Raw genomic sequence first — 25,452 nt, 5'->3', positions numbered from 1 at the left:
GTTCCAAAGGTATTTTGACTATGTCCACTATAGAATATTGTGTAGTATCCCGTATCAATGATACCTCTTCCTTTCCATCTCAATTCTTGTAGTGCAATAACTTCGATCTTATATTGCTCCATTATTTGTTTGAGGTTATTTAATCCTCCTGCTGTATTAAGGGTTCTCACATTCCATGTTGCCATTTTCCAATTGTTTTTCCTTTTGTATTGCCTGTGTCGTACCTTGATATCAATCTGGCCGCTATCACTTGGTTTCGTAACAAGGATTTTTTCTGGGGTTGGACTGTTAATCCCACGCCCAACCTGGTAAGGGATTGCCTCTCACAGCTCCCAGGATCTCTGCTTTTCTGTCACGGTTTTGTCCCTTAGCCCTTGAATATCGCTCTTCTTACTACAAGGCAGTAGTTTGCTAGTTTTGGTCTGCCCCAGGTCTCTCCGGTACCTTCCATATCTGGAAGGCCTTCCCATATCTGCCACCTAGGGAGGCACCTGATGAGGGATGCTCTATGCTCTATGATGACAATCTGTTTTCCTGCTTGTTGCTACAATCCATTTGTACTAATTTGATCTGATACCTACAACTCCTCTCTCCCCCCCCCCCTCCTCTTGTCCAAAATGAAGAACATCAAACAATCAGTTTTTAATAATTTGAGGCAGTAAGATATTGAAAAGGGCTACAAAGCATTGAAAAAGTGCTTTAGAATTACTTCAAAGTATTGAGAAAGGCCTTCAGGATTCTTTAAAGAATTGAGAGATGTTTCAGGATTGCTTCAAGGAAGTGCTCACAGTAGTGCATATGAAGCAATGAGGAAGTGATCTTTTTATGTGAAAAATTGGAAAAATTATTGATAACCATCATATTAATTACAGAGAAACTAAAAACAGCTTTGCGGAAAATTGGAGTACTAAGTTTGTGTGCAATTATTTACTACCGTGTCTTCCCATTTCCCAAAATATAAATCCATCATATTGTTAAATACAAAGGAGAATATTGAAACAGAGTTTCACGGGTGTCTACAATGGCAACAATAATATTAATTATTACTATTATTGCAGAACCTTGGACCATTACAAGTCTCTCGATAGCATAATGATAAGAATTCCCCATTGCAAATAAGCTTATTAGGTTTGAATTGCATGTAGGACACAACCTTCGTAATTCAACACTTTAAATAAGTCCTGTCTTGACCATATCATCACCTTGTAATCAAGGGGTCCCAGTTCGATACACAGTGGAGGTACATGTTGGTTCGGATCCCACTTTAAACTGTAGATCCAGTCCTGATTAGCCTTTCTGTGCATAAAGTGGACTTAAAAACCAAATTCAACAACAACAATCAAATTAAGTTTCTTAAATGTTGTCATTAATGGATAGTGTTGTGAGTAACCACATGCAATGAAGACTCATAATTATGCCAGTGATATTTTAGATAACTTGAGAGGAGAAAATTGAACCTGTTGTGTAGAAAATGCCATCAGGGAGGGTGTGGGCTGCATAGTATCTAAGCAACTTTAAATTGTAGGTCTGGTCCTGATTGAGCCTATGTGGTATAAAGTGGAGTTTGTATGTGTGAGATGAGAATATTACATTTATTATGCAGGATAATGTAAAGTTGTATTACAGCTGTGTCATTAAGGAAATAAAGAAAGAGCAAGTACTGAAATGATAGGCAGAAATATCATATACGAAATTCCAGCACAACCTAGTTGTTTTGATGTACAATTTAAGTATATAATTTTCATTTCATTGCCTTTGAATAAGAGTTTCCATCTGTACATATTTAAAATAAGCAGTAAGAGATCATGCATAAGTCACATCATGAAATTAACAGAAAGAGAACTGCCTTTCAGGTACAACAGTTCATGCTTACACAAATTCAAGGTAAGACAGACAAGACTTATTTTTTATTATAGTTGCTGGCTTATAATCATTGTCAGAATTTGGCACTAAATTGGTAAGGTAGAAATATCATCGGCAGTTCCTTTTCTGAAAATGTTTATGTAAGCTGATTGTGTGTTAATTTCATTTGCAATTCCATTAATGGTTACTTTCATTTATTACTTTTAAGTGTGCCGGTAATTGCTGAAAATTAGAAGTAATTTACATGAATTTATAAGTAATCACTTATATGTAGATACATTAGAACCATTAATAAAATAAACTTTTGTTGTAAGGGTAAAATCTGACTAATATTATTTTTTTACCTGTTGGATTTTTTTTAAAAATATATAGAAATCACAACTAATTCCAAGCTTATTTGTAATTTTCAGAGTGAAGTTAAAGGGTAAGTGTACTCACTCCCATTAAAACTACGACTGGTGGCCAACCTGATGTACCAGTGGCAGCAGACGGAAGACTTCTCGTACCTGTGGATTGAGCAAGATCAACTTTTATAATGGAAGTTTTCTCAAAAATTTTCCCTCATATTTGGCATTAAGATTTACTTCTGGTAGTCATCCTTGGGGGAAATATAATTTTGTGCTTTCACTGCCACTTGCTGGGAATTTTTTTGAGAAAACCATATGTCCTCGAGCAACACTCTCACTTTGATAGTATTTTTTTCTTAAACTAAGATAATTGGCTTGTTTTTGAGGGGTAACGTAGTGGGATTTTGAAGCTCGTTAGCTGTGAGAGTATTGCTCTAGAACTTTTAAACTATTAGCTTCCAAGGAACTGTGTCAAGTGATGTCTCCAGCAAGACAAGCAGATTTGAGCCGATGGCCAGCATGGTGGAAGAGGATTCCTTGGACGTTTGATGAATGGAGTTTGTTCTGTCAAATTCAGAACTGTGCTTTTCTTTGTTGTTGAGTTATTGATGTGTCATTTTGGAATAGATTCTCCATGCATTTGCATGGTGCAAAGCTGCTTGGGCTTATTTTGAAAATGAATTTAAGTTCCCCGTTCGAACAGTTCACCAAGAACCAACATGGATGTTTTCTCAGTCAGCCTGAGATTTTGCATTGAGTGAGTGACTGAATGGTCAAGGAAAAGGAGTGCCAGGCACGTGAATTTATTTTGTTTTATTTTCTTGTGAAAAAAAATGTACTTAGAAATCCCCGTGATTAATGCATGCAATAAAAAGAATAACTAAGCCACGACAGAAATAGGGTAGAAAATTCTAAAGAAAACTTTATAGGAGATTAATTGCTATAGAAGTAGGTCATCATTGCTCTATTTTGCAAACAGAAGCCTTTTTGAGTTTGTGCAAAGGATGACTACACGTAGAAACATGCCTATTCTTAAGATACAGTTCTTATCTTCGTAACAGAGAGGTCCTAAGTTCATTTCATTTGTTCAGTTGTGTAGCCCCTCTGTCTTAACATTAGCATAACATGACCTTTGACCATGTTGTCTCTCCAAGGCCATGCTCATATCCATTCAGATGCCAGCTAGCTGCAAGGAAGCCGGCTCGCCTGAACTATGGAGAATTCAATAAGGTGGCATGTTTCTGTCAGATATTCCAATATTTTTCGTATGTACTTCAATCGAAGAAGGTTAAAATATTTTTTTTTTCTGTTACAGGCCTACATGGTTGACTTTTACATATATAGTCCAAAGGACCCTTCCGATGACATACCTCGCCATGTAGGATTCTGCTATGTATTGCCCAGTGTGTTGAGACAAAGTATAGGCCAAGCTATTGTACCAATCACCAGTGTTAGGCATCAGCCAATTGGCCAGTTGACAGGTAACTTTAGAAAACAGATAATTCAACTGCACTACTGTCTATCAGGGTTGGCATTTTGCCTGTTTTTTTTTTTTTCAGATAAAACCCAGGCAAAACTGGGTTTTATTGGGTTTTTCAGGTTATGTTTATAAATGTATATATTTTAAAAATGAAATACATTTTTCCCTGATAGTAATATATTAGAACATTCAATTTGTATTGTTTTAGTTCACCGAATCGAAAACTATTTAATATTTTCTGTTAACATAGTTAAGAATTGACAATCAAGGTCTCGCACCTTGATATGATTAAACTAAAAACATACATAACCCGTGCCGCAATAGACCATTGAGGGCCTAGCCTACCTACCAACTGCCGGCCGCACTCCCACCTGATCCTACTCTGAGGTGGGAGATCATCCAACCAGTTATGGGGGGACGTGTGGTCAGCACGACGAACCCCCGGTCGTCGTCCTAGGTTTTCATGATGGGGTTATGCTACTCATTTGTAGCTGCCCAAATTTAATCCTGATGGTGAGTGTTCACCAGTCTCGTACACAGCTCAAAATCTCAGGAGAATCAAATCTGCACACGTCTCAAAGCATGACCGCACAACCACAGTGTGGGACAAATGATTAAATTATCTAAAATATGTTCTGAAAAATTTTACCAATAGTTTGATTCTACTCTTGCCAGTGTTGTGCATTTGCAATACTATATACTTGATAGCTGCAATACCAGGGGTTCCCAATTCGAATCCTGGTTTGGTCGTGGATGTTTGTGTTTGTAAAAAAAGTAAAGTGCTCCCCTGTGCTGAGCACCACGCCATGAAGGCATATAGGGGGTGTGGGAGTAACGCCCCACAATTTCTTGATCCGGTCATAAGTGGGGGTGATGTGATCAGCATCATGCCCCTGACTGCCTTTACCCCCCCCCCCCCCAGGGTTTCCCCCAGGTACCAATGTCATTCGACGCTGGGTGGGTGCCGGGGATGCTTCCAACGTTAGAAAAGTTCCTGGATTTGAACCGGCTGGGGATCGAACTCTGGACCTTTAGCATGGTAGTCAGACCCGTTACCGACTGAGCCACCGTGGCTCAGTTTGTGTTTGTCACAATGATAATACAGAGAAAGTAGTGAAAATTGAGAGAAAAAAGGGGATACAACTGCTTAGGAATATTACTTTTATCACAAATGTAAAAAGAACTAGACAGGCTGGCTGATTGCCATGAAGAAGACCCGGGTTCACATGGGGGGTGGGTGGTGATTTAAGGTCGGAATTTTTCCTGTTGTTCCTGCATATGTGAATACCCACTCCTTCCTTTTGCCAGTTAATTTTGCTGTCTGAAGGACCCCAGTACATTCCATTAATCTGGACACATGATTTAAGTGATTTAGAACATTTGTCTGGTGAAAGTTATTTGCCAAGTTTTATTGTTCAATTTCTGTATCTGGCTGGTCTCATTTGCCCCACCCGCTGGGGCAAGTGCGTCCACATGCAGATTTGATTTATTTAATTTTTTTAACAGAGAAGTTAATTATTTTTTTGTATTTGAACTAGATAAAAATGTTCATAACTGTTCTACATGTAGCCTGGTAAATGTTTGTTTCTTCTCAAATAAATAATGTGCACACTATGACCTTTCTTTTCTTAAGGGGTCTCACTTGCCCCACTTTCCCCTACTGTACCTATCCTCCAAAATATCTGGATGCTATGAAAGTAACAGTTCCCAAGGACAAATCATTTGTTGGATCCCAACATACATATGCACTATATTGTCAAAAAAAAATATTTGTCATGCCATAGCTTAAGAAACGCCCTAAAATATTTAAGTCTCTTTTCTTAATGTCCAAAAATGTAGTTTAGGCAGATATTTGAAAGTGGCATCAGAATTTGGAACTACCTCAGAATATGAAAAATCAATTTTTCATCCAACATCTTGAAATGCTTTCAAAAAAATGCAAATGCAAAATTAAATCATTCCCTGGGTGTATTTAGTTGCACCATGAATTTCAACTTAAAAACTCTAAATTTGCTACAGATATCGTGGTCTCAAAATCGGTGACTTTGCCCCACCCTTCCTAAACCACACACTATTACAGAGTTCTTATTAAAAACTTGAAGCTTATGTAATATCCTAACGTAGCTGAGACTTGAGTTTTCTTAATCTACGAAAATCTAACCTCGAATATTGCATAACTTAAAGCTGTCGTAAGGCATGTTAAATTGTCCATCACCTTTAGACATGGTGACATATTTTTCTCAAATACAATATGACAACAATCGTTTAACTTATCTTGTAACTCTAAAAATTGCAACTCAAAAGCTTTACATTTATGGCAATATGTATGTTCGAGATTTTACCACCACCCCTCTCCTAAACTATGAAATATAATTTTAAAAGTTTTACTGCAAAATTGCAGACTGACGGATTATCTACAATGACTGAGTTTTGTTTTTTATACTCTGAAAATGCGTTGTAGACAGTTTTGGTGAAAAAGAGAACATGGTTAGAGCGTGCGTGCAACATGAGGAAAATCAGTTTTTCATTCACCATCTTGAAACACATTGTTCAATTTCCCTCACATGTAATACCATTGCAGTCTGTCAAGTTTTCTAGCTGCAGAAACATGTTATAATGTTCACTAAATAGATGACTTGTCTTTCTTTGCCCATCCATCCCACCCATGCTCCTCCTAATTGGTGCATTATGTTTCGATAATTTTATTGTGAATTTACAGTGCAAGTAATGTCACAAAGCTCCTGAAAGTTTTATGCACAAAGCTCAAAATTGTAGTCTATATAAAGGTTTGAAAATGTCAAAAATGGTCAGAATATGTAAGTATACGGATGCATTGTATTTACTTGAGAACCCCACACCCCCTATTTTTAAGAAAAAATGAAATTGTGGTAGATTATGAGAGTGCTAGACTTCTTGGGTATAGAGCTCCTAACCACAAATAGCATTTATCCTACATGGGCAAGCAACCCATTATGTTCAATCAATGCACTGAGCTGGAGGGAGAGAGGGATAACTGTCTCAGTGCAATGCATTGGAAAGAAAACAGAACATTTGAACACATACTAAATTTTGAGAAATGAAATGAATCATTTGAAAAGTGTTTTGATTTAATTATACCTCAGTTAACTTTATTCTAATTTAAAAACATTTCAATAAAATGTACTCAATTCTCCTTTGTAATTTTTTATACATGGAAAAATTTATTGTAAGAGTTGACGTCACAGGTGAAACTATGTGGATTGCCCACATACGGAAGTGACTGATATCTAAAGTGCTACCACATTTCAAAATTATAAGCTTTGTTCGTTCAATGTTTTATCTAAATATTTCAGACCCTTTTGATTTTTTGTTTCTTGGATATATGTTTGTATTATTTCTGTTAAGTCTATTTCTAGCATGATTTGAGAAAAATATCCTGAAAAAAAAACACTGTGACTTGTACCACATTAATTATTTTGAGTAGTATAAGCTTGGCTAAGCCTTTATTTTGCAAGTTTTCTGAAGTTCTGTTGCTGGACTTCTGAAGATGGAAAGTTGAGAACCAACAAGTACTGCAATACACTGAACAGATGAAAGTTGTCATTTGGCATAGGAGGCCAAGCCCTGTAGGTTGTGGTCTTCTAATTCTTCGTGGTAATGCAAAACACAGCAGCAGCTCATGGAACCAGAACTCTTCGACCCTTCTTGCGATTCTGACCTGACACCTAAGGACTTTCACTTTTTTGAGCTTTGAAAAAGATGCAAGCTGGTCACCATTACATCACCAATGAAAGTGTGATATGCACAGTTCACAAGTTTGTTTCTATGCATGGAATGGACTCTTACCAGATTGGTATCTGCCATATGTAACACTAAAAGGACTGTGAGGACTATGATGAAATATGGATTAGTCTTAATCTTTTTGTTCGTAATGTCATTTCTTACCAGAATGGACATTGCTTTTGCTAACAGAAATTCAAAATTTATTTTTGGACTACCCTTTGCATTTATATAATTAGTAAATTATGTTTGAACAAGGGATTAGGAATGCATTTTCATAAAATATTTTATATCAGTATGCTATATTAGTCATCACTATCAGTAGATTCTATTGCACTGTCCTTTAAAATGACCTTTTTTTTTTGTTTCAGTTGAATATGTGGTAGCAAAACCAATTGAAGACTTTGAATGTGATATGAGTATGTCATATGCAAAGCACTGGAAGCACACGTGGCGAGGGCTGGATGTAGGACACAGGGGTGCTGGCAATTCTTTCAAACACATGAAGGGGTATGTGTGAAAGTGGTAACTTATTGATTCTATTGTGTAACCAATGAATGGATAGTGTGCATAGACACTGGATTACAGAAACCACAGCAATGGAGTGTGTGTTCCTCATGAATATGCAGCAAACTGAACTTTTTGTGTGGCACTGATTTTATTGCAACATTCTCTTAAAATTGTTTTTCAGACAATGCTCTTGAATGTATTAATGCCTACATCGAAAACAAATTGTGTAATTTTTCATTTTGAAGATTTAAACTTCTGGGCTAACTCATCTGCTGTTGACTTTACCTGTCATGTTAGGGGAATGTTGGGAAGATACAAACTATAATTTAAAAAGAAAAATTGAGGCAGGGGTAACATCGCTCGTAGTTTACAGAATAACAGTGAAATGTAAGTCTTCTGCCAGAGAAAAAGGAGCAGAGGTCTTGAGTTAAAATCCTGGATGTTTTAACACTTCAACGAATTAATAATTGTCATGAAATATTAATTTACTTTATGTGTAACAAAAGTTAGTGTATATTGTAAAATTACTAGGAATGTATTAATTTGAAGCTTTTGTCTATTGATCAGAAGACTGATCAGGTATAAATTGACAAGAAAATTGAGAAGAATGTATGTAATATATCATAATGCTTGCCATTTGTCACAAAATCAACAAAAGAATCTCTTTTTTTAAAAATCTCTTCTGTTTCCAGTACCCTCGAAAAAAAAATCACAACCCCTCAGGTTAGGGGATGTTGAAATGTTGCATACATTTTCACTTTAGCGGAATTGGAAGGAAAAAAAAAGTGGTTTTATAGCGAAAGTACATTGTGCAGCTGACCACCCACCATTCCATGTTCACTCAAATGGTGCCTATTTCTGTTCATTCATGGCATACCTACATTATCCTTACTTCAGGGTTGTCCAAGTTCTGCACATGTCAAAGTGGTAGGTGAATGCTACACCACTCATTAGAATATGCATATTGTGTAATGTAGTTGGTTTGCCATGATGGTTTTGTATTTTCAGATTACCATTGTATACCAGAAGCTGTCTAATGTAGGCATGTTACTAGTGCCGAGCCAATACCACCTTGAACAGATATAGTTAATGATTTTCACCAATCTGATGCTGATAATCGAGCTTCCTTGAAATTAGAAGTGGTTTTCAGAATATGTCTATAAATATCAATAAGCAAAAATATGCATATTACATATTTTTGTTTATCTGCCCTTCTGGCTCTTTTCCCCAATTTATTCCTGTATAAATATCAATACATGTATATAAAAGTATTTCATTGTAATTATACAACAGCACCTACCAGTGTTCAGTGGATTACATAAACAATAATTGTAATATTAAAATTACCATCATTTATCACTTTTGCCACACAGTGTTTGTACAAAATTAAGTAAAATTATGTGTTTTGCATAATTTACAGGATAATTAGACTGTGGAAGTTTCATGTGGCATTTTTGTGAAACCTGTAAAGATACAGTCCCTGGAAAAGTATCAATGATTAAATTTAAACTAAATCTGTCTCATATCGATACTACTCGATGTTGCCTTGTAATCAAGGGGTCCCGGGTTTGATTCCCGGTGGAGGCACATAGTGGTTCGGATCCCACTTTAAACTGTAGGTCCAGTCCCGATTAGCCTTACTGTGCATAAAGTGGACTTAAAACAACAAATCAATCCAATCAATCCAATATCGATACTACTGATACGACTCGGCCCTAAATTTTACATTAATGATTATCAAGTGATTCTATTCAGATAATATCCACCTATAGTTGTGTGTTGTAAGAAGATATGTATATGCATAATATTTTTCTCCCCAGATGTGCTAATGTACGGGAAAACACCATAGCATCCTTGACATATGCTGCCTCTCATGGTGCCGATTTTGTAGAGTTTGATGTTCAGCTTTCTAAGGACCATATTCCTGTGATATATCACGATTTTCATGTGTGCATATCAATGAAGAAAAAGAGGACTGATGAAGATGAGGATATGCTTGAGCTCCCGGTGAAAGATCTTACATTGGATCAACTACATATGTTGAAGGTTGGTACTTGTGCCAATGTTGATATCTAAGCAAAGTTAAGGGATAGTTTGGAAAATGCAGAAATGTGTCTTATTTATCCAAACAAATAGTAGATTTGTCTAACTATACAAGATTTAAAAAATCTATGGAAGTTGCCTGCATTTTAGCCACCTGTAGTTTCTTATACTTGGTATGTATAGTAGCTGTCTTTAACCATTACCTGTCGAAATTTCGACTGCGACATGTATACCCTTAACGCCGGATGGTCGATATTTCGACCAGCACAATTAACATGCCATTTCTTGAGAATTATACACTATATATCAGTTCTGTATTTTTTTTATCTTTAGTATATATATGAAGGTATGATATGCTTGAATTACAAAACAATATATCCATTTTTACTACTATTAACAAGCGAAGTTTGAAAAGTCTTTTGTTCCCTTTGCCTTTTTTGCTGCCATATTATTATGGGATAGATTTCTAAAAGTGGCTGGCTATATATTAAAAACAACTGCATCTTTTATAAAAAAATAAATTGTACAAACAAGAATGAGAAAAAGCAACATTTTAAGCAAAGTCCGACAATTCAGGATTCAGGGGGAATGGGGGGCAAAGGCCCAATTGTCGAAATTTGCCCAGACCACATGTTTGCACACGGCAGCAATTAACGTGTGATTTCTTGAAAACTATACACTATATTTCAGTTTGGTATTTTTTGTTCATTAGTTTACACCTAAAGGTATTATATACTTGAATTACAAAACAATACATCCATTGTTACTATTATTAAGAAGTGCCATTCAGCAAAACCCTTTGTTTCCCTTTTGTTACTATGGGATAAATTGAAGATAAAGGGCTGTAACTTCACAACCACTGCATGTTTTTGAACAATTTAAATTCTAAAGGTAAGAATGAGTAAAAAAGCAACATTTTAAGTAACGTCCGACAATAAAGGGTCCAGGGGCAAGCTGGGCCAAAGGCCCAAAGTTCGAAATTTTCCATAATTATGCAAAATTTTCAGACCCCGTAATTTCCGGTATTTTTAAAAGTTGCAGCACGTGCATTACATGTCCTCATAGAGTGGTCTTTTTGTCGTGCTTCCTTGAAATTTGGTCTATCCAGCTTTCATAGGGCCGACACTAAAAAGTGAAATTCCAGGCATTGTCACGAAGCTGGCAACACCACCACTTTATATAATGTTTTTCTTTTTTACTCAAGAAGTATCAGTCTGATTTAAACTAAACTTTGCACGATTTTAGAAATATACCACCTCTACATGCCATTCATTTTGGTCTATTGAGGGGGCACACGGGCTGTATGTGTTTTTAATTTTTAAATCAACTTTCTTCTTCATTTAACATCATTATTGGGAGGCACAATGTTTAAATTTTACCTCCACTAAAAGTGCTGTATTTACAAAAGAAAACAAAACCAATTTCAACTGTCTACATCAATTAGTTCTCGATTTATGATATTTTTTGTACTTCGCGGCAAGTTTGAAATGGCTCCGGCATAAATGAAAAGAGGTCCTGCGGATAAAGGTTAAAATTGGCAGATAAATTTTTCGATTGGTATGGTTCTTGTGCAGGGATCGTGCCATATGCTAAGGACACGAATGGAAAGGATGTGAATGGCCACCCTCACTTCCCCTGTACGGTCATATTCTCCCCTTATGAAATCTCTATGCACAGAGTGATCATTGCAGTAGTTTTTTTCTTGTAGTATGATACAGCATAAAACCTAATCATAATGCCTTTCATTACATACAAATTCTTCCCCTCAATTCCTTTATTCCCAACAGGAATAGCAGACAATGAATGGAGGTACTTTTTTGACATATTTCCATACAGAAGGATACTTGACTAGAAAAGTACTGTATTAACATATTTTAGAAAGTATTATTTGATAGCATGTGCATCCTCCACCTTTCTCCAGTATGGTATACTGCAAAACCTCGATTTAAGTTTTTCAGGGGGAAAGTGTAAAATCGTGGTTTCTCCGTATTAACACAGAAAGTTTGAAACATAAGTAGTAATTTTAGAAATTCAGATCATAAGTTAAACTATACATTGTTATTGATAGCTATGTAACAGTAAACAATGCAGTCAGAATGAATGGATGACTTGTATTACATTAATAACTACTACATGTGTTGTTTCTTGGTAATTTTTTTTAATCTTGAGCATTTTCTATACTTTAATTACAATCTTTTCATCTTCATTTAACAGTTTTAGTAATTAATTGCAAGTTTTATTCTTTCAATATTTTTTCTATATAATTAATTTTTAGAAGCCTAAGTATAAATTTGCATGGGAGAAATGAAGTTATTAAGAAAAATATGGCTGAGCCGATACCACTCTGAGATTCTGAGATCAACGCAAATACTCTCACTCATTCCCACCGATACTTGAAAAATATAAGAATTCATAGTTCAGAATAATTATACATTTTTAAACCTAAGTTTTTCATTGGTATGTGAGTTTACTATAGCAATCTTCCAGAGTTTAAAATATTAATAATTTCACAAGGCACAACCATTTGAGCACAAAATCAATGTCTCTCCATAATGTAATAAAAAGTATGCATTTTCCATAATTTGCAGGATATTTTAGTCTCCATGAAAATATCAACAGACATTTCTGTGGACTCTACGAAATGCTGGAAACCCAGAAAAGTATTGGCATATGTGTGCGATTAAATTTCAACTGATATTTTTTGATAACAATACATTAGTATTAGTATCTGCTCAGCCCTAAAGAAAAAATAAAATAAAGTGACTAATACTCATCTGGCATTTTTTTTTAAATCTCTTTGATGTGTTGATGTATAATCTACTTCCCTTTCTAGTAGCTAACTATTTTGCTATAATGAATTAATTCCTACAGGATGCTCACCAACCACAAAGGTTGAGTAAAGTTCTTCACTTTTGCGATTGTGACTCGGTGTCGGGCAGGGTAAGAAATGTGTTGAGTAACATTTTTTGCAGCATGATTTGAGACATTCCTTTGCCTGCTTCTGGCGCACATGCATATAACACCAGTACAGGAGTGTATTGGTAAATTTCATTTGCAACAATGACCAACCTTGGTAATAAATGCAATGTTTGGTGACACTTGCTTGATTTTTAGTATTTACGCTAACCTCAAGAGAAAGTAGAAAGTTCTTGATACTTATTGAAATTTGTATAACAAATAACCTTGTTCATTTTCCATTCAGTCTATATGTGTTAGTACTATTGAACAATTGAAAGGTACATACAACATTAAGAAGTAAAGTGAGTATATAATTGTAGAATCAAGCTCCAAGTTAATCATGTTAATCAAGTAGAATCAAGTTTGTGTAAAGTGAGGAATTTGTATTCAAAATGTAATTGTTTAAAGGAAAAGAGAAATGAAGATGTAACTTCAATGTAAAAGTTACTGAAGATTTACGTAAATATTATGATTATGATATTTATGTTTTTAAAAAATAGATGCATAGAAATATGTATCACAGCATTTAAAGAAGGCGATAATAATACCATAAGTAGATTTTTATAATTAAGTACTGTACCCTGCTATTTCAATATCAGATATGGATATCAGATCCAGATGTCTATACCTAGAATGCCTTACAGAATATAAACTAAACTGGACTTCTTGGTGCTATAGCCCTTTTAGGCAGCCTAGTAAGCTGCTATTTTGTTGCGGGTTTTATGGTCAGCACCTTTGAGTCCTGCCATTGGGTATTATCAGGCTTTCTACAGAAGAACATAATACAGTTGGACACACAAAAATACAATAATTGCACTGTAGAGAACATGCAGGATGCGTAAAAGAATATTAAGAGATAAGCTGAATGAAAGAAAGAAAGGAAGAACAGAACTGAAAGATGGGTTTTGCTTTCAATGATGTGGACGAAGTAAGTTTATCAAGACCTATAGTGTCAGGGGAGAGAGAGAGAGCAATAATGATAGCAGTTTAAGCAAATTTCTTTTTTAAGGGAAGAGAGGGAGCAAAGGGGTTGAGGCCATACCTTGGGGTAACAATCCCCTCCCTTGAAAAATCTTGAAAGAACAATTTTCATTTTTTGGTTACAATTCTTTTAAATCTGTAGATTCAACATCAGCATATTCATATTAAATTCAGGAAAGGAGGGGCCCTTGTTTGATATGTAATGTTAACATATATTTGTCTTGTTCGGACAGTAAGTTCTGTAAAAACAACTCTGCTTGCAGCTTCAATTTTTTCCCTTCCATGCATGATCTCAACTTGTCAGTGCTGTTTTTGGTTGAAAAATGCAATATTATGGATGATTGATACACTAACATTCATCATTTAATCTTTACTTTTCTCCTCCTCATAAGACTTAGTGTAGTGCCATTAACAAAGCATGTGCTTGTGTGAATCTTCCGATAAGGGCAGATCACATTGCAGTGGAAATTAAAATGCATTACAACATTAACAAAGTGAATGTTTGGAGAAGCAATAATAATAATAAGCTTGCAAGCCATGTTTTGTTCTCTCACACAAATAAGATTTGATGTTGACAATCACACACCAATAAATAATCAAAGGTCAGAAACCAAAATCAGCCGTTAATTTTTATTTCTGCCCATGAGGGAAAAAAGTGGCAGTTTTTTTCAAGTTCCAACAGTTTATTTATATTAAAGGTTAATCAGATGTTACTTTTCTTTTTTATTAAAGAGCCAATACCAGTTTTTAGCAGTGTACTTATTTCCTAACTGAAAACGAAATACTTAAGGAAGGAAGAATTTTGGATTTGTGGGATTGAAGACCCAGAACTTCAAATTAAATTTGCATACTACACAGTGTTTCAGATGATATGACCATACTTTGATCACTTGTAACATGAAAACTGTAAGACCTATTTACTCTGGGTTTTCTGCATTATGAAACCTCATCCGTTGCAGTAATTTTTAATTATTTTAATCGTCAGGGGTTGGAGTGGGCCATTAATTAATTTCTAGAATTTCCTGTATGAAGTAAACCAGCCATCGAAAGTATTCAAAAATATCTCAGTGAATGAGAATTAAAAATGCAGGAAGCAATATCTCTCACAGTTTTCAGGTTTTAATCAGTCAGAAATAATAGAGTTGTGGGACTTTTGAAATGCACTATAATTAGATATTAAGGAGTCAACTTGCTTGTGCAATAATATCTGTGTACAGTTATTGTAATGAATTTTATGTACTCTCTCCGTAATTTTATATTAGGTTTGTTAGAGTGAAAATAATAAGTTAACCATGTAGCATTCATAGCTGTAGAATACAAAGAAAATTCAAATTGCATACTTAACATTCAATCAAATCTCTGCCATTACCCCTTTTTTATGTGTGCCTGTTCATCTCATTATTTTTGATCATACATATTAGTTCTCTTATGGCCTACAAAACTATATTCTTTGGTTATGCCTGCCATATACAGAGGGTTCTATTTCTCAGTTTGTACTGTACATGTGCAAATGGTACCAACTTAATGTGGGATCCAAACCTGCTTGCTGGCTTTTAGGGGATCACCTCGGCCTCCAATTTTGGTTTCATTTTGGTGAAGGAGATATCTTCACCATTTCACAAGACTATTCCATTTAGAAATGTTTTGATTGGAAGGAAATAAATTAAAAAGATTATGGCAAATGAGGATGGTAAGGATTAGGGGGATGTATTGGTATCAGCTGGAATTTATTTACCAATACCAGCTGATACTTTTCAGGCATTTAGGCCTTTCCTGCAAAAATCTGCACAACACCTATGCAATAGTATAACTATCTTGGAAATTATGCAAAATTCAAAGTTGGGTATGAAAAACTGGATTTTATGATTACATAAAAATTGAAAATTCTGATGTAATTCTTGAATATTTTAAATGAAAACTCTTGATAAATTGATGCATATAATTGGAGTGGAATGTTTCAAGCATCAATATTCATAAGAAGTGACATCGCTCAACTCTAGTAAGGATTAAACATGCATTAACAATGCTTTGAAGTTAGCACTGTTTTCTTATTTATTTGATATTTTCTCTTAATTTAATTCAAATCATCTGTATACTATAATTATTGCACATTATAGAAACATTTTAGTGATTTTTGGTAAGTCTGTAAACCATGTGTCCATTCCATTTTTGGAAGCCCAGTAGTGTTTATTTATTATTGCCTCTTATATTTTGTATACAAACTTAAGCACTGGAGAATGAAATGCTTAAGCATCATGTATATTCTATAAGTAGGATAGTTGCCACCACCATTGTATGATATACATGTACACTTTATACTTTGCACATAAACTTGCATTTGCCAGAAATATTGCTAACTTTTACTAGCCTTGATGAAGTTATTTTATGGTAATGCATACTTTGCTTTGTGGTTCAAGATTGTCTATGTGTAGCTAGATCATATTATTATTATTATTATTATTATTATTATTATATAAATCTTAAGAGGTTTCCCATTGGGAAATATCCTGTTACTTTTATATGGCTCCAGTCCAACGCAATTGAGTTTTTTGTGTCAAGTGGTCTTAAAGACCAGTAGGATAATCTTTTCAATACCCCGGAAGCTGAATGCATTTGCACCACTGGTGTAGCTGCCTTTTCCGCCCCTCTTGAAAACAGTTATTGAAGCTAGGTCTCACTCATGCCTGAACACCTGCTTGCAGTTCATCATTGTCTGTGAAATGACACTTGCAATGAGTTTTTATGGACTCATGCAAGTGATAATCACTAGAGAGCAAAGTCAGGGAAGTATGGTGGATGTCCTATGATGGCAGTACTTGTTGCTTGCTTCACCCCATTAAAAAGTAGCAAGTGAAATGGATGAAAGTGCACTCTTGTAACACCCTCCGCCTATATGAGCTCTGAAATGAACCAAGCCATTGCCAAGTTGGGATGCTGCACCCATAGTCCTTCCCTGTCCTGGTGTTCATTGAAAAGGGTGCCATACTTGTACAGTCATGGACACTGCCAGGTTGTAACGATTGCATTGAAAGTCTATGTATTCATTACAACCCGGCAGTGTGTGTGACTATACAAGTGTAGTCAACTCCAGAGCAGCTCAAGAAGATTGAACTACCAACCTGTAATTGTCCTGTATGTGAAAGTGAAGTGAAATACTGTAGTTACTTATTGCATTAAACTATGAATAATTTTTCTTTTGTGTGTGTGTGTGTGTATCAAGGGGGTTACTTAACTAACTGTGGCATTTCCAAACCGAAAGGTTTATTACTTCAGCAACACATGTCTTCCATCTGTCCCTATTTGGGGCAAGATCAATTCGCTCCCAAACCATCTTTACCAGTTTCCTTCAGATGCATGTTAATATTGTCATTCCATCTTTGTCATGGCCTCAGGTCTCTTGGCATCAGGTACAGTCAAGGATGCTTCTGGGTTGTATTAATCTCATTGACTTTCAACACAGAATTGTCCGTGGCTGTACAACATCAAGAATCCTGTTTACAATCTGAAAATTTTATTTGTATTTTTGGTTATTTTATACCCCTGTAAGTTAATTGCAACACTGAGAATAGAAGGGTGAATTGATGAAGTAGATGATGGGACAACACAATAAGTCCATGTTTTACCCATGATTCGAACTTTGGTCATCGGGATCCACAACACGTTATCCTTACTCCAACTTCAGCATGGAGGAGGAGAGATAGGTGCACTTACATGGACAACCAACCCTAAGGATTCCAGAGTGACTTTGATTTACCAGGTTTTTCTTCTTCTCAATACCGAAGTTGCAGCAGAGCTGTGAAATATTTGAAATGTATATTGTGCATTTCCCATTTCCTTACCATATGCACGAATTGAACTTGCATTCTCATTATACTTTAATGGATGTACAATTTAGTGCACATAAATAATATAAGGACAAATGTTACATTTCTTTATCTCATAGTATTCTGTTTCACATTGCTAATTTCTATCCTTCATTTCAGGTCTATCACCTAGAAGAGCGTAAAGCAAAAAATCAGTCATTCATTGATGATGATCTTGAAGACCATCAGCCATTTCCAACACTTCAGCATGCTTTAGAAACTCTGGACACAGATGTAGGTTTGAACATTGAAATAAAGTGGACTATGAAACTGAAGGTAAGACTGTTGAATCTGCATTTTGTGACATTAAAATGAAAACTAAACTCCATGGTGTAATGGGCATGGCGAGGGCCTGCCAAGTGGGCACTGGTTATTAGGCTTTCGAGACTGGAGTCTGTTACTTTCAAGTAGCTCCTCAATTTTCCTCAATATATCAATGAATACTGATATTCTAAAGTACCGATTTGAATATAATTATCCCAGTGCACTTTTCTGTCCAGTTTTCCTATGACGAATGTAAATTTCAGAATTGTCTTAACCTCTGCACTAAAACTACACACATGGGTCCCCTTGAACTGGAAACCAGAAGAAGCCAAGAAAATGAAACTACAACTAAAAAGGTTACAGAAAAAGTCTTAAGAAATTTAATTTAAATGTTCACAAATCTGGAAAAGTCCAAACATATTAAATGTGATTTTTTGAACATGTCATGAATATGGATTTTTTGTGTGTTTGTAATCATCACTTTGAAACTGCTCATGTCTAAAGAGAAGTACAGTGAAACCTTGATATCATTTTTTTTCAGGGCACCAAGCTGAAAAATGTAAAATTAAGGTAAAATCTAATACTATTTTGCTATGTTGGGACTATCAAGATTGAATGTAGAATGTGGGAAAATTTAAAATCCAGGATTGTAAAATTGGGGTTCCACTGTATTTTTTTATTTTTTTTATTTTAACTGAAGCCAGTGTTTAATATTTCCACTCTAAACTTGTTCTATGAACACAAAGTAAGTTGAAACACCATAGAAAGAACTGAAACTTTACTTGGAAACACTTGGAAAAATCAGGGAATTTGTCATGTCAAAAAATAAGTGGGAACCTTACATTCAAATTGGTCCATATTTTTAATGGTCACCATAGTCTACAAGCACAATTATTATTATTATTATTTATTATTTGAAGTAGGGTTACACTTAAGCTTACAGTTTAATTTGCACAGATTATCTTACTATAGAAACAGCTTTTTGCGAAACAGCTTTTTGCCCTACATGAATTAATTTGTTACGCTATACAATTCTGCTAAATGTTCATAAATGTACAAAATATAGAAAATTACAAGTGTACCTATATAATTGAAAACACACAAAAAAATAAGTAAGTATACGTGAAGGAGGCAATGAGGTAAATGCGATGGGTCAGTATTCATAGATTAACATCATAATTTGTTGTTTAAATGTGGCCAAATTTCTCTCCTTGCTACAGGCAGTTGATTACGTGCCTTACTTGCCAGCGATGATAGGGATTTTGATCCGTATCTTGCCTTATTATATTTTGGTACTCGGATACTATTGGTGTTATTAGATTGCATATTGGAATAACGCATGTTACTACATATACAGTAATTACTTTGCCGATATAATTTAGATAGATCCCTGAGGTACACTGAGAGATATGTTCAGACTGTTTGAAATAGTGTTGCCAACTTTTGTATCGATACTCCTATTGCGTAAATAGCTTTCAATCCAGTTGCATGCAGAAGCAGAAAAATTGAATTGATATAATTTCTGTATTAATAAATTTGGTTGAACACTGTCAAATGCTTTACTGATATCTAGTGAAATTATGCCGATGTATTGCTTTCCTTTACGATCTAATACATGCCGTCAGTTATGTAACAGTTCATGCAGGAGTAATTCCGTTGTGTGAGTTTGTCACTTTCCATACTTGCTTAGGTCGTCCAGGCTGTCAATTTTCACTGTGGCGTTGTTGTACAGTGCCGGGATATTGCCATTGGAAGTCCACACATGCTGGAAAGTTCCAATATTTCTTACCTGGTGAAAGCTGCAGGTTCTGCCGGGTGAAGTTCTCCGTGATAGAAATGTGGGGGGCGGAATCTTTGACAAGACAGATCATCAGGTTACATTGTTAGAATTACAGCTTTCTGATCTCCAATAGGCCCTAGTCTACGTAGACATGAGCTCATGACTAGCTAAAAAATATCCATAATCAGGGACTAAAGGTTTTACATCAGAAGGGATAGATTTGAACAATTGATGTGAATCCTTCATTCCCTGGTGGTGCAAACAAGAAACATTGGAAGCATGTTTTTTTTTATTTTATGAATGAATGAATTTAAAATTTTTGGTGCATCAGCACTTAGGCTATTTTGCACCACATGATATGCAGTCCAGTCCCTTTTCTTATCTAAAATATAACTAATAACACAACTGTAATGTCAGCGACTAAAACATTCTGACTTCAGTTAAAAGCTGAGGCTGTAAAGGGCACTCAGCACAAAAAAGGACAAAACACATGAAGCACAAAAAAGGACAAAACACATGACAACACACACACAGTCCTACGAAGATTATACTGGCAGTAGGTCCAGATGCCAGAGCCTCGTTAGTGTGCAAAATGCAGTCCAGGATGTACTATGTGGAAGAATCACCCCTTACACCCCTAGAAACATGTTTCAATTTTGGTGTCTTGTATATATCTAGGTTACATGAAAACTTTGGTATTTTGTACAGTTGTACATGATTATCAAAACTTTATTTTTTCTTGACAGGATGGAACATATGAGTTAGAGAATCCGTTTGACCTAAATATGTACTTGGATATTGTTGTGAAAACTGTCCTTCAGTACGGAAGCAATCGGAAAATTGTATTCTCCTGCTTTCATCCAGACATCTGTTCTATGTAAGTGTAATTATTCTGACTTTCCTACCGTATAAAGAGTGTTATTTATTGTCACTGTAGCTACACTAATATTTATTTATTTATTTACGACTGTTCACATGATGAAGGTAAGGCATTAATGTCTTCTCTTTCACTTAACCAAAGCAGGTACCTAAAAAAATTCTTACATTAAAGTTTGAAGTATTTTATTCATTAAAGCTCATTTTAAGATCCAGGAATTATGTGTTGATATCTTTAGTTAATTCTTCTTCTTAAAAGTTTGCATAACCACTGTTGTATATTACGAAACAATAGAAAAAAAAGGTTCCTCTTAACCTATAGTTCATGGCTGGTTTCAAACAAAACCACCAAACTTATGTACTTCGGTACGGTACATTTCAAATAAACCACCACAATGTGGCAACAATTAACACATCATTTCTTGAAAATTAAGGTATGCCATACTGAATGGCAAAACAATATATTTAGTAGAAATTTCAGCGAAGAATGTAGCAGGATCAGGCCTGGCCTTGCCTGATTTTTTGCTGTCACTGTTTTACCTGTGTGGAATTGTCTCTGCTAGGGATCTATACTGCAATGGGATGGATATCTTGCCTTTGAAACAGTGTAGATTTCGACGTTGCCTAGTTCCTCTCAGCATGGAGATGTTTATTCATGAAGATTAGGCACACACAGGAGATGTACTACGAAAAACGTAGGTTCGACCAGGACTCCAACCCAGGTCTCTGGCATACAGTGCCATTGCTCTACTACGTACCATGTAAAGCAATGGCACAGTATTTCTTTCCATAGACCCGGGGTCTGGTCCTGGTTGAGCCTGCATTTTTCGCTGAAATTTCTACATATTACATCTGTGTGTGCCTAATCTTCATGAATATATTTACTGTTTTGAAAAGATTTGTTGTATAACTTGTTTTTTTATTTTGTTTATTTGTTTGTTAAATTTATCCTATTGTAACTGTAGCATTGATCAAACTATCAATAGAAGTCTGATGAAGAGAACATGTGTTCTCCCAAAACGTTATGTCAGAAATCATGTTTAAATGCTTGTAACAATCTTAAACTAGAAGGTGATGTAACGTCAAACCAACTTAAAAAATAAGACAAGGATTTGGAGCAGAAAATGAACAATGCATGTGTACATGACGTAGAATGCAGTTGTAACATACACACTACATAGGTAGAAACCACCAGAATAGAATAAATGAGCACTTAAGAGAAGGAAACAAACACCAAACAACACTCCCAACACATCAAAGTATCAGTCAGGACCAGGCATGTAGCCAGGGGGCTGAAGCCTCCTCCCCCTGAAATCCTACAAATATCTAATCTAAATAGTGTTTAGTGGTAATTAATTTTATTTCCTTAGCAGGATTACATTAGATTGAAAGAAGTTTAGTGTATAATAGAGGAACAAGGTTATACTTTTATATTCCATTTATTCTTTGGATTAAATTGTAGATCCACAACTCTCAAAAGGTATAATTTTCTTTGTGGGAGGTCACAGAATATAAACTTTATGAGTAAAATTTTCCCATAACTTTTAAAGCCTTTTTTTTTGCAGAATGTAAAAGTTAATAACAAAATACAATAACAATGAATTTCAGTACACTAACTGTACAAAATGTAAGAGAAATAATGGACAACACTTGTGTTGGATGTTCACTCATACGGTGGATGAAGTAACAAAGTCTCTCCATTTGCATAATAATAATAATAACAATAAATTTGGATTAAAATTGGTTTATTTTTTGTAACTTGTAATAGTTGTTATTGTAAAATGACAATTATAACCATGGTAATAATTATTATTGTCATTATTATTTCTACTAATCAAGTTTTATCAGTGGCCTCGACAAATATTTCTGATGACACCTGTGCTGATAAGGGATGAGCCCCTCCCGAAATAAAATTCTGGCTACAGGCCTGGTCAGGACATAACATCAATATCATCAAAATTTTACACAAATGTAACCAAAAAGCCAATGTGTTACTACAGAAACGAACGAAATCCTTCACAATGTTGGATACAGATCATGAACAGACCCAGCAACTGTAGCAACCAATTCATTTTGTTGTATTTTAGTATAAAAAATTATTAGAAAACCAGTCAAACCAATGGTAACCATGACTCACCTAAATTCATAGGCAAATATTTTTTTTCCGAAAGATAGCTGTGGAAAATACAGAGGAAGATTGATAGGTAGATTAAATTAAGTTATTTTATGTCACTTTTCTGCCACGTTTGGCTAATTGCAACGCAAATAGAATATTGCACTGTGGTACATGAAGTGCAGCATGAATTTGTTTACATAGTATTAATAATTGTAGGATTATGATTGTGTATACATTTCTGGCAAATTTCATTTTTCAGGATTCGTTTGAAGCAAAACAAATATCCTGTAATGTTCCTAACCCAAGGTGTTACAGTGAAATACCCAGACTACCATGATCCACGTACAAACTCAATTCCAATGGCTGTGTACTTTGCTCTCAGTGCAGGACTTTTGGTAAGTTTTGTTCATTGTGATATTTATTTCTTAGTTCATATTGTATTGCTTCCAATGGGAGTCAGCAAAGGAAAACACTTTACTGTTTTATTCCTGTTCTAACTGAAGTAGCTATATTGATTGCTATTGATTAGTAGGTTTTATTTTACTTCTGTTTTCTGCCTTTTTTTGATAATTGTGAATATGAAAAGTGATTAGATGAAATTTATGAAAAGACAGTCCAAACATACAATGACCGGAGACAATACAAATCCCACGAAAAATTATACTGGCTGAGTGTCCAGATGCTAGAGTCTTGTTAGTCTGCATTAATGCAGTTCAGGGTTCTGTATGGAACACATTTCGACGCTTACAGGAACTTTACCCCTTACACCCCGAACTAGCTATATGAAAATACTTCTGGTATACAAAGGGAAAATTTGCAAAAAAAGAAAAAAAATCCAAGCCTAAAGTAAACTTTCAACAAACTTGTCAAAACAGCATAATGAGAAGGTATTCAAAAGTGTGCTATTTATATGGAATTTACATGCTTTATTATTTTTGTGAGTGTAAGTGTAACATGAAGTATTGACAATAAGAGTTATGAAAATGTAGCTCAACGAGGGATTGAACCAGGGTGTTTGTTTTTCCATAACTTGTGGCTTCAAGTATTCCATGTAGAGTTTGCAATTTTAACTAGTTTTTTTTAATTCAAATCAGATGGCACTAGTGCTCAAAGGTTTCAAGGTGACTGTTTGTAATCAAGTTACAGTTTACCTCAAATTTTAAAATTTAGACATAGATGTAAGTTGTGGAAATTTTGACGAGGCCAAGGGTTGGCTTGATATCTCAGTGGAGCACTGGTATGAAGTGCCAAAGGTGTCATGTAGAGTCATATGATAAAAGCAATAGAAATGTTATTGATATAGCCAGTTTATAATCAGTGAAAATGTAATGTGAGTGGTTAAAAAAAAAGTGAGGTGTTGCTGCAATATTGAAACGTGTTGGGTACTTTGGGTTTCCAGACAGTCAAGTGAATAAATACTCCTTCCATCTGTGAATACTCTAATAGAGAAAATACAATACGTGTAATCTCCAAAGTGTTAGTGTAATTCCAAGGAATTGTCATTTGTTACATGAGCAGATCTTCATGGAAGAGAAGTCAGTGTAATGTGTCACAAAGCTGCACAATTTGAACTCTGTGCCACCATGATTTCATCAACAAAAGGGATAGAAAGCAACATAAAATAATTAAAATAGGAAGAGAGTAATTTGTTAAATGTTCAACTTTCTCTGTGGAATTTCATACTTCCTTCTTCAAGCAATAATTGTGATAGTAATAGTTCACGTCAAGCTATTAAAATATAAACACAATAACATTTTAATAACTTGAAATGAAGGAAAATGTAGAATCCAGGAGAGATTCCTATTGTTGGAACTAGAAAAACGAAATATATAGTGCAGGGATTCACAATCGAGGTTCTACTGTATCTATTGTAATACACACTAATATATTTAAAAATCACTACCTTCCACACAGTTAATATTTTTCAACTTACTGAATTTATAAAAGTGAAACTTTTATAAGATAAGTCTGTCTACTTTTGTCCATTGTCTTTAAACTGATCATCCTTTTGCAGGGAATTAATGTCCACACAGAAGACATCTTGCGTGATCCGTCCCAGGTTGCCATGGTGCAGAGCAAGGGGCTTGTGTTGTTTTGTTGGGGTGACGACAATAATGACAAGGCCACTATTGCACACTTGAAGCAGCTTGGATTACATGCCGTGATATATGACAGGTAATTCTATTCTGCTGAGGACATCTGTGACTATGAACTACGATTAGGGACATCGTTTTTTGTAGATGTGATAGCAGTGAAATATTAATTCTGAGAATGTCTCATATTAATCAGTGCTCTACTGGTGTTGATATTTGTGTAATTTTACTGACCAGACTTTTCTATAAATAGCCTTAATTGTGTAATAGCCTCCTGTACCCTATTACCTTGTAACTTCCCTCATGAAATGCTCTTTTGATCTTTTCCCACTTTCATCCTTTCCCACCTTCCATTTCTAGGGCATGATACTTGTTTCTCAATTTTCATCTAAGTACTTTATCATTTACTAAGAATTCTGTGTTATAAAAATTCCTTCTCTTTTGATTTTGTTCTGATGGAGACTGTTCAAACTGATGTCTTATGTCAACGGTCACTTCGGCAGTTGACTCTTCTCTTAC

General features: G+C 35.1%; 1 protein-coding gene across 4 annotated transcripts in view; it reads left to right on the top strand.

The window, feature by feature from the left end:
- Nucleotides 1–25,452, top strand: part of LOC146001154 (glycerophosphocholine phosphodiesterase GPCPD1) — a 65,831-nt gene that overhangs the window by 33,702 nt on the left and 6,677 nt on the right. For all 4 annotated transcript variants that reach the window (XM_083138445.1, XM_083138453.1, XM_083138460.1 and 1 more), the window contains exons 7-13: nucleotides 3,526–3,691; nucleotides 7,821–7,959; nucleotides 9,780–10,005; nucleotides 17,925–18,080; nucleotides 20,595–20,725; nucleotides 23,100–23,235; nucleotides 24,855–25,015. In XM_083138445.1, coding sequence (XP_082994571.1) covers nucleotides 3,526–3,691; nucleotides 7,821–7,959; nucleotides 9,780–10,005; nucleotides 17,925–18,080; nucleotides 20,595–20,725; nucleotides 23,100–23,235; nucleotides 24,855–25,015 — 1,115 coding nt within the window. The remainder of the gene's footprint in view (nucleotides 1–3,525; nucleotides 3,692–7,820; nucleotides 7,960–9,779; nucleotides 10,006–17,924; nucleotides 18,081–20,594; nucleotides 20,726–23,099; nucleotides 23,236–24,854; nucleotides 25,016–25,452) is intronic.

Source organism: Lepisma saccharinum, chromosome 1 (assembly GCF_977018435.1).
Source record: "Lepisma saccharinum chromosome 1, izLepSacc3.1, whole genome shotgun sequence".
Lineage (NCBI taxonomy): Eukaryota > Metazoa > Arthropoda > Insecta > Zygentoma > Lepismatidae > Lepisma > Lepisma saccharinum.
The sequence above is the reverse complement of the archived record's forward strand: the minus strand, read 5'-3'. Positions and strand labels throughout refer to the sequence as shown.